At 47.3% G+C, this 15,824-nt stretch overlaps 1 protein-coding gene across 4 annotated transcripts in view; it reads left to right on the top strand.

Annotated features, from left to right (window-relative positions):
* LOC144164252 (REST corepressor 3-like) overlaps positions 1-15,824 on the top strand; it is a 73,038-nt gene that overhangs the window by 35,256 nt on the left and 21,958 nt on the right. For all 4 annotated transcript variants that reach the window (XM_077694768.1, XM_077694769.1, XM_077694765.1 and 1 more), the window contains exons 10-12: positions 1,406-1,483; positions 6,173-6,230; positions 11,993-12,165. In XM_077694768.1, coding sequence (XP_077550894.1) covers positions 1,406-1,483; positions 6,173-6,230; positions 11,993-12,165 — 309 coding nt within the window. The remainder of the gene's footprint in view (positions 1-1,405; positions 1,484-6,172; positions 6,231-11,992; positions 12,166-15,824) is intronic.

The following is a 15,824-nucleotide window of genomic DNA, read 5'->3' as shown; positions in this document are numbered from 1 at the left end:
GCCATATCAGGTATAATTAAAGTTCGATATGTCGCGGTAAGCGTGCGCTGCGATGCGCGCGAGCCATATCGCCCGTATTGCGCAACGTTTCCCGTGCACTTGTAATTTTCATGCAAACAGGTTTGGGTTAGTAATATAGGAATAAAAATATGTTCTCTGCATTAAAAATGTACGTTACTGTCGCAGCATTTAACAGTGATTTTTTAGGGAAATTATTGATACCATTGCTTAGGGCATACTGGCTTTGCTGCTAGAAATATTGGATGCCTTGAATGTCAAAAGTATTAAAAAAATATGTTCTTGCATTGAAGTTGGGAGTTATGCAGAATACTCTACCAAGCTTCAAAGTAGCTCATTTTCATCCTTGTGGTATGCAAACTTTTGGCAATGAACACCTCTGCACGTATGAGTACTAAGTTGCTGTGCCAGGCAAGATGATAAAACATAAAAAAAAGCCAAAAATGTTCAAATTTAAGTAAAAAAAATGCTCAACTTGTTGCCATGGTGACAACACTGCAAAAGGAGGCTGTTCAGTGCGATACAGCCAACCAGCTAACCTACTTTGCATTGAAAGCCCATTGAAACCCATCTCCCCCTTCGTTTGGTCTGCAAAGTGGGGTATGTACTCTTCACGGAGGAGCTGAAAATGATGTTTTCTGGAAAGAAAAAGGCTGTAAAAGGCACTCCAATTTCAAGGCAAGGCATTCCAGAAGCCCCATGTTCAAAAGGACATGAAAGGCTACAACCATGACGACTTTTGATAAGTGAAACCTATGTTGCAACTTCGGAAGCCGTTTTCTCAAAACAGTTTTTTTTGCCACCTCCGTCGCTTGTACCAGGGATTTTTTTGTGACCGCTGGGTCTATTTTGATTTCGTTTCTTGCATTACATTCCTTGATAAACAGTTCAGGTCGTGACACTCTTGGTTTTCCAGATTTGTTTTTTGTGATTTTTTTATTCGAATAATCGTTCACAGTCAACATGCCTATTGCACATTAACCTCTAAAAAAATGAAAACTAAAAAACATTGTGTTGTGAAAAAAAAATTCTAAAACTGTCACGACCTCGTCCATTCATTTGGGAATGCAAAGCACTTCGAACAAGTTTTCTATCGTGTTTTATAAGCCGCTCAAGCTCGGTACAAGCGGAACAGAAAGAAAATTTAATACATAAAAAAGTTTTCAAAATATTAGTTTGAAATTTTTATGGTGTTATCACGGAAGCATTTCCAGTTGCTGTGCCAATTTTCATCAAAATCCACAAAGAAATAAAAAAGTTGATTTTGAAAGCCACGTCCCCCCTTAAGTAAACAATACCGTACTTTTGAATTGGCGAAAGCGTTTGGTGCAATGCTTTCTGTTAGCGTGTTGCCAGTTTGCGAACGTGTGTGTGTTGTGTGCCACAGGTGCAGAACAACAAGCAAATGATAAGCCAGCTGCGGCACAAGACGGCCATGGGCATTGAGAACTTGCGCCCGCCCGAGGTGAGTGGGGCTTTTGGTTCTTCTTCTTAATCATGATCATTGTTACGTGAAGAGAGAACGACATCCGCGTCTTAGTGCATGGAATCTCAACGAACACTGCTTTATTCTCTTCTTCTGCTCCCTCGCTCGCCTCGCGCGTCTCCCCGCGTGCCACCTCCTCTTCCTCTTCCCCTGCTGCCCAGGAGGTGTGCCGGTTCCCGCCAGGGAGATTCAACATATTCCCGCCCCCGCGCTGGGCGCATCGGCTTCCAACAGGTAAAGCCGCTGGACCGCACGCCGGATCTCCTGTCCGCCTGGAAGCCGCAGTCGGAAATACCTGCTTGTTCCGTCTCTTCCCGGCAATGCCTCGATGATGCGCCCGATTTTCCACATAAGAGCGGGCACATTGTCGTCCTGCACGATGACAACGTCGCCAACTCGGAGCCGGGAGGGAACAGCTGGTAGAGCATCATGAGCAGAGCGAAGAAGCAGCAAGAACTCTTTTCTCAATCGCCTCCATAGCTCGCTGACCGATTCATCTCGTTCGTGGTCTCCAGGAGGTACTCGAAGCGCTGAACGAACTCCGGCAATACCACGTTGACCGGCTCGTTCGACGCCACCTCGCCCGTCAGCAGCGAGTTGAAGTAGCGATCCCAGTCGATCTTCGGCTCCAGTTTCTTGAGTTCGCTGAGGGGCATGTTGTTGTACAGCTTGCTGATGTTGCGGCGCTCCTCGCGCGGTGTCGAATAGTTGGCGAGCATGATTTCGAAATGCAGGGCGTCCATGATCTCTGTGCGAGCAGTCTCCTTGTCCGGCGCCCCGATCAAGTGGGTGGCCTCGACCATGAGGCGCAGGTCGGCCTCGACGGCCGTGTTGTTGAGTCCACGGATCAGGTACGTGTGGTCGGGCAGCTCCAGCGACGTCTGGTCCAGGTCGATGATGTAGCGCGTGTTGTTGTGGAAGTCCGGGATGACGGACAGGTTGAGCAGGATGTCGTGGCTGTAGCCGAAGTTGCGGTACTGGATGAGGGCGTCGAGCCAGTGGAAGCGGGAAGCGTCCCACGAGGCCCCCTCGACCACGGGCCAGCCGCCCAGGACGGTCAGCACGGCCTTGAGGGGCCCCTCGCCCAGGCAGTCGATGCGCAGAGTATGTTCCCTGGACGACCCAACCAAAAACTGTCTCCACAGCACACATGTTGTCCCCTAAACGTTTGATACGTCCTGTGACCAGCTTCCAGTAATTGTCAGAGCCCACTAAGACGCTAATAGTAGGACTCTGATCCTTCCCATCTTGAGGCTCGTCCGCGATGACCAAGTTTCGGTTACGGAGTATGGAAACTAGAGCAGGTTCCATGGGCGAACTTCTTACAGTGCATACCTCCGGAACCTCCAGAGTGTCGAGGGTCACTTCTTTCGACTCGAGACGACCAGTCAGCGTGACGCTCACTTTCCGGCAGCTGTACCGACGCGAACGCTGACAGTCGCCGAACGTGAATACCGTAAGGTCTTCAACGCCGGTGGATGGAAGCTCTAGCTTGTTCGCCAAGTCGCTGCGCACAAACGTTCGCTGGCTGCCGGTGTCAAAAAGAAGGCGGACCAGGACACGGCCAGCATTGCTACATGCCCATACCGTCGCGGTTTGTAGCAAGACAGACGACGTGAAATTGCCACTAGCAGAAGCAGTCGTGACCGGCTCTTCTTGTAGAGTCGCCATTTGCCGATTCATGCTCCCAAAAGGTGCTGGTGGTACGGGGTCCCCTGAGTTGGGCCGCGTCCACACGTCGCAGAGAACCGACAAGTGGCGTCGTGCACAATGGCGACACCAAAGCCACGTGGGAAGGCGGCAGCTGCGTGCGAAGTGACCTGGCTTGCCGCATCTGAAGCAACAACGCTTCCTTCCAAGTCTTCGTCGCTTCTCTTCTCCCGGCAGCTTAGCTTGGCAATCCTCGGTTCCGTGATCTGGCGCTTCGCAGAGTGGGCATGCTCGCGGCTCTGACAACGATGAGCCGGTAGCCAAAGCCAGGGCGGACGGAAGCTCAGGAAAGACGTTATCGCGCGCTTGCCGCTCCACCGATGTCGCGTTCGAAGTGGCTCTTTTCTGCGTCACCTTGCTTTCCTCCCTGCTCTCCACCTGAATCTGCAGGAACCGCAGTACTCGTTTGACCTCTTCGCCTCGTGGCCTTGGGGTGGTGGAGTCATCGGCTGCAGCCTCCTTCATGCGTTGCCTGTATAGCACTGCCAGATCCTCAGGTAGTGCGCGCATGAGGACGCGATGGAGGATTACTGCGTACTCTGATGCAGGAACTCCCAGGCTCTCTAAGCAACTTGTCCTAAACAGGATCTGTTCATATAGGTCACGAAGCCGCGAGACCTGTGCCGAGCTTTCGATGGGGGCAATGGCGAGGAGGCTATCAATGTGGTCATCCACGAGAACGTCCGTTCGGCCAAAACGATCTGTCAGCACCTTGATCGCGACCTCGTAATTGCTTTCGGTCAGGCGTATCCACTCAACTGCCCTCTTGGCGTCCCCGCTCAGGTACGTCTTCAAATACTTAAATTTTTCTATATTAGGTAGTTCCGGATGGGTGTGAATAGTCGCCTGGAAGTGCTCCCAAAAACCTTGCCACTCACGAAGCACGCCTGAGAAGATGGGAATCTGAAGCTTCGGCAAGGCAACCCTCTGAGTAGAAGAGCGGAAGCTGACGTGAGCCGCGGCTTCCTGGTCGAGTTCGCCGTTAATGCCAGCAGAAGTGCCACGTGATTGGTCGCTCGGTGGGAACACTCCTGGCTGGCCGACGTCTGTATGGGTGACACTCTTGGTCTTCAGCATGAACCGAAGCTTGGTGATCACGTGGCGAATTTTGTCGTGGTACTCTAGCGCACTTGCTGTCTCGTCTTCGTACTCTTGATCATCAAGAAGTTCATCCATCTTCGCGTCCAGCTCGCTCAAGACGGCATCCTTTTCCTCGAGGTCTTCGATGGCTGCTTGTAAGTCTGAGGCATCCGAATCGGTATCTTGTAGGAGCTCGTTGGCCGAAGCCAAAAGACGTGTAGCGGCACCACGAAAAACACCCCGACGACGGCGCAACTTCTCCATGGTCAGCGCAGACGGATGTCGGTCTTCTCCCGGGTTCTCGGCACCAGAAATTATGTTACGTGAAGAGAGAACGACATCCGCGTCTTAGTGCATGGAATCTCAACGAACACTGCTTTATTCTCTTCTTCTGCTCCCTCGCTCGCCTCGCGCGTCTCCCCGCGTGCCACCTCCTCTTCCTCTTCCCCTGCTGCCCGGGAGGTGTGCCGGTTCCCGCCAGGGAGATTCAACAATCATCATCATCGTCATCACCAGCCTATCTACGACCACTGCAGGGCAAAGGCCTCTCCCATCAATCTCCAACTACCCCGGTCCTGTGCTAACTGCGACCAATTTATCCCCGCAAGCTTCTTGATCTCACCTGCCCATCCAACTTTCTGCCGCCCCCTGCCACGCCTGCTTTCTCCAGGGATCCGTTAATGACCAACGGTTGCCTTGCCTTCGACTTACATGCCCTGCCCGCGTCTTATTCTTTACGCGCGTGTCTGTGTAGCTTGAGGTGAAGGGAGCCAAAGGACTCGTCGGATGGAAAACAGAGGGGAGTGCATATCAAGTCGAGACGAGCGTGTTTGTACAGCTAGGACAGCAAGTGGAGAGAAAGACGTGTGACAAAGTGGGAACCCTCCAGTGTGTGCGTTTTTCACCCCTCGCTGTCCTAGCTGGGTAAAACGCTCGACTCGACTCGGAAAAACACTCAGACAAGCACTCCGCTCCAGTGTCCGTATTAGCCGTACTTTTTGAGTGCTGTACTTTTTTTGTGCTTGTATGTGTGTGTGTGTGAATGTGTACAGCTTGGTTTATTTTAACCCTCCACTGAGTGTTAATTCGGGATGTATGGTTCAAGGCTAGGTGAGCACTATTTGCGATGGAATGTGCAACTTTTGCGGGAGGAATCGGACAGAAGTGAGGAAATTGTACTTTTGAATGTTGGTTCCAGGGCACTAGAAGTAGTGTTTCACAATGGCCAGTAGTTTGGGCTGTGGAGCAGAACAGAATTGTATCAAATTGTATCGGAATTGTATCAGAACAGAATCACAAGCTGGTTCAAGATTTTTTTTTTTTTTTTTTTAATATTTGGGGCAGTTTTTGTTTTTGTTGCCATTTGCTTTGCAAGGTTGGAAGCACATCTCGAGAGCCGTCTGACATGTTCTTGTTTTTTTTTTCTTTTTTTGGAGACATGAAAATTGGAGTTGCTGGAACTTTCGCAGTTTGTACTTTGCACTAATTAAAGCCTCACTCTCGTCATAGTGTACAGTTCTGCATTTAAAATTGTCACTAAAGAAGATGTACTACTGCGCGATGGCAAGTGCTGCCACAAGACATTCGCTTCGCTTCCAAGCGTATGGCTGAACTTTTCAATCACGAAAACAATCTATCGATCTGCATCCAAAGTTCTGCCACTTCATAGATGGTAGTGCGGGTCCATTACTTTACCGATGAATGTGTTCTTCTGTTTTTCTTTCTGAATTTGTAAAAAAAAATACATCCAGGGTCCTGAATGGGCATTCACTGTGGCGACCATACCTGTAGAAAGAATAGCTTATGGTGTTTTCTTAGACGTAGTGGCAATGCAGGTGAGGCATTGTGGGTAAGGCTGTGCACGTTTCAACGTTTCAGGGCAATACCCGGGTGAATGCGCGCTGGACCAATGACGAGCTCCTCATCGCCGTTCAGGGTGAGTTTACCAACGCGTTTCTCTTGTACCATTCGCTGGCAGCTGGACAGTGGTTTTGTTAAGGGGCCATGGAAATTACCGTATTTTCGCGCGTATAAGCTGTAGCAGAAATGCGAAGATTTCGGGGGGAAAGTAGAGGTGCGGATTACATGCGAGGTATTTCCTTTGTTGCAGCCTCACTGCAATCCGTGTTGGGCCGTAATGCAGCCGTAATAGTGACTATGACACTCTTATCCCACTGACACTGCTAATTTTGCGCACACAGCTCAACAATATACCAACCTGAAAAAATATATATTTTTGGAAAGTGTGCTAGTTACCTAGTCAGGTAGGTAAGTTCTTTCGCATAAACAAATATTCCGTGTTGCTTGAGTAGTAGCTTTCGTCCAGCCTTTCATGCGTAAGATATGTGAGCAGTACGCGGGATATTTCTTTTAATTCGTCGACGGAAGTGGGGTGCGGGTTATACGCATGAAGAAATGGTACGTGCAACCTTGTTTTATTAAATTAATTTGGTGCTTTGTAGTACTTGCGGGACTTTTCTGGCTGCAAAGTATGCTTCGCCTACTGAGGAATTCAACAGTTATAGGCAAAACTAGAATGTCCTGCATCTTTGGTGACGTCAACAGTGCTGTACTATGTTGAATTCCAATGGCAGATCGGGAGTGGTCGCCGAGCTCCACTGCAGAGCACGCTGCTCTTTCGAAGAGCAGGGGGTCCGAAACTGCCTTCGGACCGTGCCCGCTCCCGCCGGAGCAAATGCTGAAGCATGACAGGAACGGGAATTTCCAGGCAGCCTCCGGGCCCTTCCAAAGACGTCTGCTTCCCTGCAAGCGTTTTCTTTTTGCCGGGTGTCGACTAAAGTCCCTTCGCCGCCTTTTTTGTTCCTGATAAAGGGACTTTGGTAGTCTCGACAGCGTTCAGCAGCACCGGGGACAAATTTGGTTTCGTTGGCTTTTCCGCAGCCACACAGAAAAAAAAAATGTCTGCATCTTTTTAAATGGTTTGAACATAAAATTTTGCTCTAAATTACCAGTGTAATTTTAAAAAAGTACCAAAGCACGAAGTGTGTTGCCTAGAATCAAGACCTGGATAATAAAAGCTAAACTCATTTGACGTAATATTGCAAAATAAGGTTAACTACGTCGTGATCATTTCACAAACTTTAGGCGCCGTGATTCTGCGGCAACCTCTGAAGTTAGTGTAATTTCAACGAGTGATGGGAATCTTTCGGCGGCATAAGCTTTTACCACAGAGTGGGTGCATTGAAAAAATGGCAGCATCTCCACTCCGTGGATGATGGCGAGGGTGCGGAATGCGGGGACTCAAAATGACATTCAAGTTGCGCCCCAAGTGACATCCGATTTGTGGCCCGACCGTCGTTCGATTTGAGCCGTGAGTTGCACCCTGATTATTCCCTAAATCACTTGATGGTGGCGTGCGCACGAATGGACGTGTACGGACATCGGGAGGTCCTAAGGTACTCCGCACTGCTACAAGCGAGGGAGTAAGCCGTTTGACTCTGGAGTACTAACTCACGGTCGTAGCCCAATGGGTAAGACGACTGACACTAACTCTGTCTGGTCTACCAGACACAGGCTCGAATCCTGCCGGTGCCTGTGTGGTTTTTGCGATTGTAAATGCTATTCGCACGGGCGCGGACGGACACTGTGCAGTCCTAAGGTCAGGGGTGAGACAGCTGTGCATATTGCGCAGTTTTGATACAAATTTGTTTTCCTGCGCCACGCTGCTCCAAAAGCTTGAAAATTGCAAAAATTGCGCCAAACTGCTCCAAAACAGTCTGAGAGCCAAGGATTTTAACGCTCCCGTCAGTTTCAGTGGGGGAAAATGCTTACTAGCTGACGGCATAATTTTCCAGCACCTCGAAGGTGGTCCTGTTTGTTAAGGTTTAATTAATTGATCATTCAATAAAACACCCGCATAAAACTGCCTCCGAGTTTTAAAGTTTCTGCGAGTTTTAAAGTTTCCCTATCGAAAACCATTCCAAAGTCCTGCAGAAAAAATGCTTATGCGTACTGAGGCGACAAACTACTTGTACAAGTTGACGAAAAAACGGCAATTTTCGGAGTGCCCTATCTCTGGAACGCCATCAGCGATCAGCGGGCGCCGCCATCTTGGTGTGGTGAAGACAGGAAAACATGGCCGCCGGGCGAAGAAGTTGCTCAGGCAGAGTGCTCTTCGCTGGTATTTGTACCGTGGTTTTGGTTATGGGGGTGGCTGGGTTTACATTTAGTCGTTTGATCTGTTGCGGGAAGTTGCGCGACTCGAAAGACGGGAATTCATCAAAAACAACGTGGTGCCGGCGAATTCGCCGTGTTTCGGCCTTGAGTGTGAGGCGCGGTGCGTGCTTGAAGTGAAATTTTTCACTCGTTGCGGTATTATAAAACGCTGATTTATTGCTGCCTCTAACAGCAAGCTTGCGAGCGGCGGGAATGGGATGATAGACAATGCAGAAGGCGGCGCTGGCTACATCGCCGCAAAATATTCAACCAGTGTCTGAGGACAGGCTATTATTGCACGCTAGTAGTAATGGTTCATCTATCTGAAGTGAAATTTGGAGCCAAGGGGGAGGTGGCTGAACATACCAACGTTACTCAAATTACGATCGTAGTGAACGTGTACCTTGGGGATTGAAATGGGGGGAAAGGGGGGAGGGGGTGCGACGACTGTCACCTCGCTTTCCCCAACTTTTACCCGGCTCTACACTTGTGCGTAAAGCCGGGTCTGGGATTGCAAAAATAAAAATTGAGGCATTCACATGATAATAAAAATGCCTTGGAGTTGCTTAGATTTTCAATTCGATATTCTCAATGGCGCTCCACGCTATCTGTGCATAGGGCCTAGAAATTTAAAAATGGTTTGCAAAAATATAGTGCAGTTTGTACAAATTGTGATACTCTGATAGAAAAAACTGTATTTATAGCTATTTCAGTGTTTTGTACGTTCAAAACCAATTAAAAGGTGCACTTCCCTCCCCCCCCCCCCCCCCCCCTGATTTGCCAGAAATGTGGTTTTTTTAGGCTCCTAAGGTGACGTAATAAATGTCGTTCTTCTGCTCCAAATCAAGGTTCTCCTGCTCCAAAATCGAGATTTTGCTGCTCCAAAAATTGCTCCCAAATCTGGTTCAGCTGTCTCACCCCTGTAAGGTGCTCCACACCTAAAAAAAACCACGGAAGACGCGTTTATACGCCATGCCCATCCAGTTGTCATTCAAGATGGGCTCCTCGCTATTTGATTTCGAGCATCAGCTGTCGCACGCTTTTGTAAGTAGCGAGCATGAAGGTGACACGGCGTGCATATATTCCCGTTGTGACTGTGGCTGTTCCGCATTTTTACCGGAGTGGGCGCCATGGAGATTCGAAAAGGAGAGCAGAGTGTAAGCAGACGGCAGTGACGTCACGACAAAAGACAGGGCTGCCCGCGAGTTCCGGCCGACTCCACCGATTTTGGGGGAGCAACTTTCCTTGTTCCACGGAGCAATCTCGGCTGCAACGGTGCTCTCGATCTGCCATTGGAACGTGCTTGCTCAAAACGGAGCAGAAACGTTACTCTGAAAGTGCTCCGAATCTGCCATTGGAGTTCAACATTAGAGGGAGGGACCTAGAAGGGAGATTTAGTACGTCGACTTCGGGCAGCGTCCAAACAGTGCAGTCCGACAGAAACCAGGCCACTGTTAGAAGGCAATGCCAAAACCTGCTTGGTTGAACCAACCCACTCTTTTAGTCCTCATTGAACCTGTGTGTGCTGTATTTTGTTATGCTTGTTAGCAATTGTTTCGTGAAATGCTGGGTATGACCTGACAGACAGGGTCACGGAAGTTGAAGTGTCGCTTATGCCGCTTGGACAGTGGGGTGTCACAGTCTCAGCCGGTGATAGTTCCTTGTTGGTTCAGCAACGGGCATGTTTGTGTGTTCATTCACTACTTCTCTTGCTTACGCAACCATCTGCTATAAAAAGAACACCGCATTTACTCGCGTAATGAATCCACTTTTTTTTTTTTTTTTTTGAATATTTGGTGTGAATTTTTGGGAAAGGTTCAGTATGGAGGAAAAAGTTGCAACAGGTTCTTAAAAGTTCAAATTTCATACAATAAAGATCCTAAGAGAAGCGCTATCATAGCCTTACCTTTCTAGTAAAAACACCTCGGTAATTACAGGATAAAATTGTTTTATTTGCAACACACTAGTGGTCACATCGTCCTACTCACCATGGAGCTGTGCTCCTCACTGAAGTTGCTTACCGTTTCACATTTGTCGTCGGCCCACGGCGCATCGTCTTTTGCGGCGTCAAGGCTCTCCAAAACTTTTTTACCAACACCAGGATCCCTTCTTTGGGCCCACCAAACACACGGCGATCCCTGTTCACCACTCAAACCTCTTGTTTTCGTCAGTAGTGCCCAGCCGCGCGGTTCCCATGTGCATCAAAGCATGCTCTGCCGCCTTCAATTTAAAACCGGCTGCGTAGCTCGTGTACTGCCCCATCGTACGTATACCTAGAGCACAAAAAAAGGTCGGAACACGGCTGAACAACAAAACCATAGAACAACAAAACCTCGGACTCACGGAATAGCACAGAGCAGGGGAGGAGCGCAGAGTGCATTTGGTGCTTTATTCGCACTCCGCAGCGTTTCCATGGCGCAAGAAAGTTAGTTTTGTGTTCAGCTGGTGGCGCTCTGCCAGCGTGAAACTTTAAAATGGTGGAGGTAGAGGAGGTAGGTTAGAAGGTAAAGGTGTGTTGTTTTGGGGGAAAAAAAGCCATTGGAGAGCGGGTGTCGCTCTTGCGATTTTAAAGAATTGTATGGAGTGCAGGCGTTCCCCGCAGAACTCTTGTTGCAGCCAGCGCCACCTATAAGTTTTTAAATCAAACTAAACAGTTATTTGACCTTCATTAAACATAGCTGTTGGGGTGCATTATGATTGAAAAATAGGGCGTGACTTGGACAGCGACACTAAAGGAGAACGACGGGACAAGCGCTCCCTTGCAACTAAGATTTATTAAAGCATCGTCTCATATTTATACATTCATCATTAGGAGCATGCGCACTAGGGTACAACACTAAATGGAAAGCATCAGAGAGGAAGAAAGAAAGCAAAACGAAGGCATATTTGACCGCTTTTATAAAACTTTTATATATCATGAAATGGAGAAACAAGACTATTTAGGGCAGTAAATATGGAATATTTTAACAAATAAACTGGTGAGCAGAAGTTGCTGGGGGCATGGCTTCCAACAGGAGTTCCTCAGCAGAAATTTCCATCGCAGAAGGGACCCCTTTAACCAGCCCCGAACGACACACCTCTCTTTTGTAGTACGCTGTAGCCACGGCATTTGCTCTCGTGGCTCTGGCTACTGTCAAGACTTCTCTTTTGTTAGAAAGTATTTGTGGCGCTTATGCGCGTACTGTGGCGTGATATCAAGTCACTGTGGTCGTCTACAGCATCGGCAGCCATGCCAAGATAAAAACATATTCCCACTGCATTTATTACGCAAAGTGACTAGAAAGTAAAATCTAGAAAGAAGAAAGTGAGGGTTCATTATGCAAGTAAATACGGTTGGAGGTAAATTTCAAATGCATTCCTGTTTAATTTTTGTTTGATTTTGTCGGCTGTGACCAATCACCAGAGCATAACTTTAGAACGGGAAAGTAGCCATGTGCTGCTCTCTTGCGGGTACGTTTGGCGCAGCCGACAGAAGCCAAAGCTGCCGTGTTGGCTTCTTCTGAACTTCCTAAACTTGTGCAGGCATCCGCAAGTACGGCCGTGACTTCAAGGCCATAGCAGAGGTGATTGGGAACAAGACGGAGGCTCACGTGCGCAGCTTCTTCGTCAACTATCGGCGCCGGTACAACCTCGACGCCGTGCTCCAGGAGTTCGAGGCAGAGCACGGCATCGTCCCCGGCTCTGAGGACAGCAAGGTGAGGCTGGGCACTGCCTTGGCTTGGCTTGGCCTTTGTGGGCACTGGATTTCTCAAAGGTCGCGCGATGGACACGCATTGCACATGGACCCCCCGACATTCTTACCTTGGGAACTTTGGGGTGGTAGGACTGGAGTTAAAGGTTTAAAGAAGTTTGAGATGTTTGTCAGAGCAAGAAATACAGTAAATGGAACATTGTCATGGATTTGAAAAAAAAAAAAACAAGTTCGTTCTCGTGAACTGTGTGTGGTTACCGGCTGGAAAAAAAGCAGAAAAGTAGCAAATATAAAAGACATGCACGCAACAATGAGGGACACTACAGAGACTGCTTCTCTTCTATTTTAATTTGGACTACCCAGAACTGCTCAAAAATCTCCAGTACTGGTGAATAGGACAGAACGTGAATGTGGGGTCATTGCATCTAGGCCCGGGGAAATTTTGGTTCAAATTACCCAACGTATTTTAGAAAGGAAGAAAGTTCTGTGTGGGCAGCTGAGTAATGGGGTATTGGTGAACTCTGTAGGAGTTGGGAAATCCGGTAAAGCTGAAGCAAGCTTTATCACTCCATCAATGTTACCGTGGTTGGTAGATTAGAAGTGCTTGGAATTCAAGTTTAAAAGCAAAAATGAAAACATGGCGCATTCCCCCTCTTTTTCAGAAATGTGCTTCATATCTATTTTACAGGGAGAGAGAAACAGCAGAAGAAAGATTTGAATCTTGAAATATATTTCTCCCTTATGTCAGTGTTTTCGCTATAAAAATTACGACCGCTGCAGGTCCTTGCCAAACAATAAAATGAGAAGCTTTCAAATGAGAAGTTTTCAAGCTGCAAAAAACCGTGTGTACCCCTTTAAGTGGCATGTCTTCGTGTCTTTTGTCAAACTATGAAGGATTTAATCCTTCTCGGCCTAAACAATGGGGACAGCCCGTAAATATGGTGACTTTCCATTCTGAGATAGCTACAATCAGAGCACTTTATGGATTGCTGTCTGCACATAAACCAACCTGAGAGCCGCCAAGCCACTCTTATCTACGAGGGCAGTTGGTAAAGTTGACCTGACGGGACATTTTTGGGTTGAAAGAAATCATGGGACTCGTGTCAAAATTTTTACAGTTGCTGGTGCTCAAACCCAGGCGGTGGATGTCAGAATGAATGACTTTACTTCGAAATTGTATACCTGTGTTGGGACAGAATGTCATGTAAATGTGACACGTGACGGGACCAGTGGGAAGATAGATTGCAATGAGGGTTTTTGAGGCAAAGAAAAACTGTGCTTGAAGAGGAGACAGAGGTGGCCTAAGGGGGCAGGCACATGGGTTTTTGGGACCCAAAAATTGCCCAAAAAGGCATTTGTTAGGTATCACTTTTCTCTAGATTTGCACAGTCTTTCCCTAAAAAAATTCTGTATGTGGAACAGTACCAGGCATTTGTAAAAGCCATAGAGACCCAATTTCAACAATGGAATAATTATTTTCCCATAATTCCCCACTTTTTCACCACGAGTGGTATCGCAGATACAAAATTCTCGAAAGGTACATTTCAGCATGTAGTGCAGCTAGGAACGTCATTTCTTTTGCGCTGTGAAGCTGAACGTGTAAACCATGTAATATGGGAAGCAGATTTTGTGTTTTGTGTTTCAGTAGTTGTTTAATTAGCATTATATATAATGGGTTAGCAGTAGTAGTCAAAACCCAGAAGTTAGAATTGATGTAAACTTGTATGTGATTGCAAAACGGAAAAAAAAACTGCTTCCCACGTTTTATTATCCACAACTTCTGGTATCTATTCATGTCTTGCTGGTAATCTTTTGTTGAATAGGTTTTTTTTCCTATTCTCAAGAACAATCAAGGAAAATTTTTATTTAACTTGGGAACTAGTTACCTCACATCAAAACTGATTAGATATTTGAAATCAGCTAAAAAAAACTGAACAAGCCTATGAAGTTTCGCCAAAATTGGTTGGAAAGAAAAAGAAAAGTTTCAAAGACCAGTGTGCCCCCTTAACAGTGGCTGCTGATGTTCCAAGCACGTTTTTTTTTGCACTGATAAATCCGCGCACGAAAGAATAATTTATCCTGCATATAATTTCCTCCCCCTCGGATTTTTTTTCTGCTTGCGAGGGGGGTCCTGCCCTTCATCTCTGATAGAAGGGGAAAAAAAGAAAAAGGACATGAGTTGAGTGCTGGATGTGGCAGGTTGGTAAAGATTCAGAGTTTGTTCTGAAAGCATGGGACTGGGGGTGGACGAAACGCTGCCCTCTCCTGTCTGTCCTGCGTGTTTTTTTGTCACTCTCTAGTCGTGTCTTCCTTTTAATCCATGTTTCTCGAGGCAGTTATGAAGTTGCAAGCGTGCTTCTAATGTGGCCTCTCTGGTCGGGGCTAGTAACGTGGTTACTGCAACGGTCGCACAGAGATGTAGCGAAGTGAAGTCTCTTCATCTGGTGGCAACACTGCGCTCATTATGAGCTCAATAATATAAGCTCGTTAAGTTTTCTGGAAACTAGTTGGCATGATTAGGCTACTTTTATCCACTGAACTATCTTTGCAGCAGAAATATAAATGGCATCGGCATGAATGAGAGGTCTTAAGCTATGCATCCATACCATTTGTTTATTTATTTTTTAATTATAAAATAAAAATTGAAATAAAAAAATAAACATGCTGTTCTCGTATGTGGCCGCCACAATATCTCCGGAAAGGCGTTTCTGGGGTCGCGTTTTTCTAAGGACGAGTGAATCGGAGAAGTGCTGTGTGTTTTGTACCAGCTTTGCGAGCGTAATCATCTCGGTGTTGCGATGGTTGCGTTGGACAGGCGAGCTTGTCGCACAGAGTGGAGTGGCGTTGCAATTTGTGAAAACAATGCAAAGTGAGAAATTCCCGGGGGCACAAAGTCCACTCGTGCCGCTAAGGAAAAACCGTTGTAGCTTCAGATTCGGTTATGTATTAGGGTTACGTGGTTATGGTATTATTACGACCATATGGTTACGGTTGCGGTTATGGTGTTATGAATGTTTATGGTTACGGTTACGTTAAAGCTTCAGTGCGACTTCACGTGTTGTGAACGTGACGTCACACTCATTCGCCGTGTGTCGACATCAGTCATCTAGGCTAGGCTTAGCCTTGTTCCGTCCTGGTGGTATGCACTGGGCTCTTTCTCTCGACTCCCGGGTCCGATCCCCACGTGAACTTACTGAAGTTACTTACCCAGCAGTTACTTACTGAAGTTACTTACGCAGAAGTTTCTTACTGAAGTTACAGAAGTTACTTACTGAAGATACTTACCCAGTATCGCCAGTTGCCAAACTCCCCGTAGCTCCCTAGATGTATCAAAAACTGGTTTGCATAAACGGGCCTGCCATCTACTGTGGGCAAGCAGTTGAAGTAGCACTCGAGTGCTTGCGGCTGCCGCCATAAGTCGTGAAAGAAAAAACTGTACAAACACAAGTGACCATTGCTTGACTTGTTGTTGTGTGATTTGGAACGCAAGTTTCGTTTTTAATAACGTTTTCTTATTAGCAACAAAGTTCTGGCAATGTTCAGCACTTCTTGCCGTGCTATCAGCGAAGTGGGGATGCCTGCAAAGGGCTGGGGTTTCCGAAACAAAGTTCCGCAAACTGATGTATATGGAAAACTCTTCTGGGTTCTGTAGTCTTTATTACA

Source organism: Haemaphysalis longicornis, unplaced genomic scaffold (assembly GCF_048455015.1).
Source record: "Haemaphysalis longicornis isolate Haplotype H1 unplaced genomic scaffold, Haemaphysalis longicornis Haplotype H1 scaffold_13, whole genome shotgun sequence".
Lineage (NCBI taxonomy): Eukaryota > Metazoa > Arthropoda > Arachnida > Ixodida > Ixodidae > Haemaphysalis > Haemaphysalis longicornis.
The sequence above is the reverse complement of the archived record's forward strand: the minus strand, read 5'-3'. Positions and strand labels throughout refer to the sequence as shown.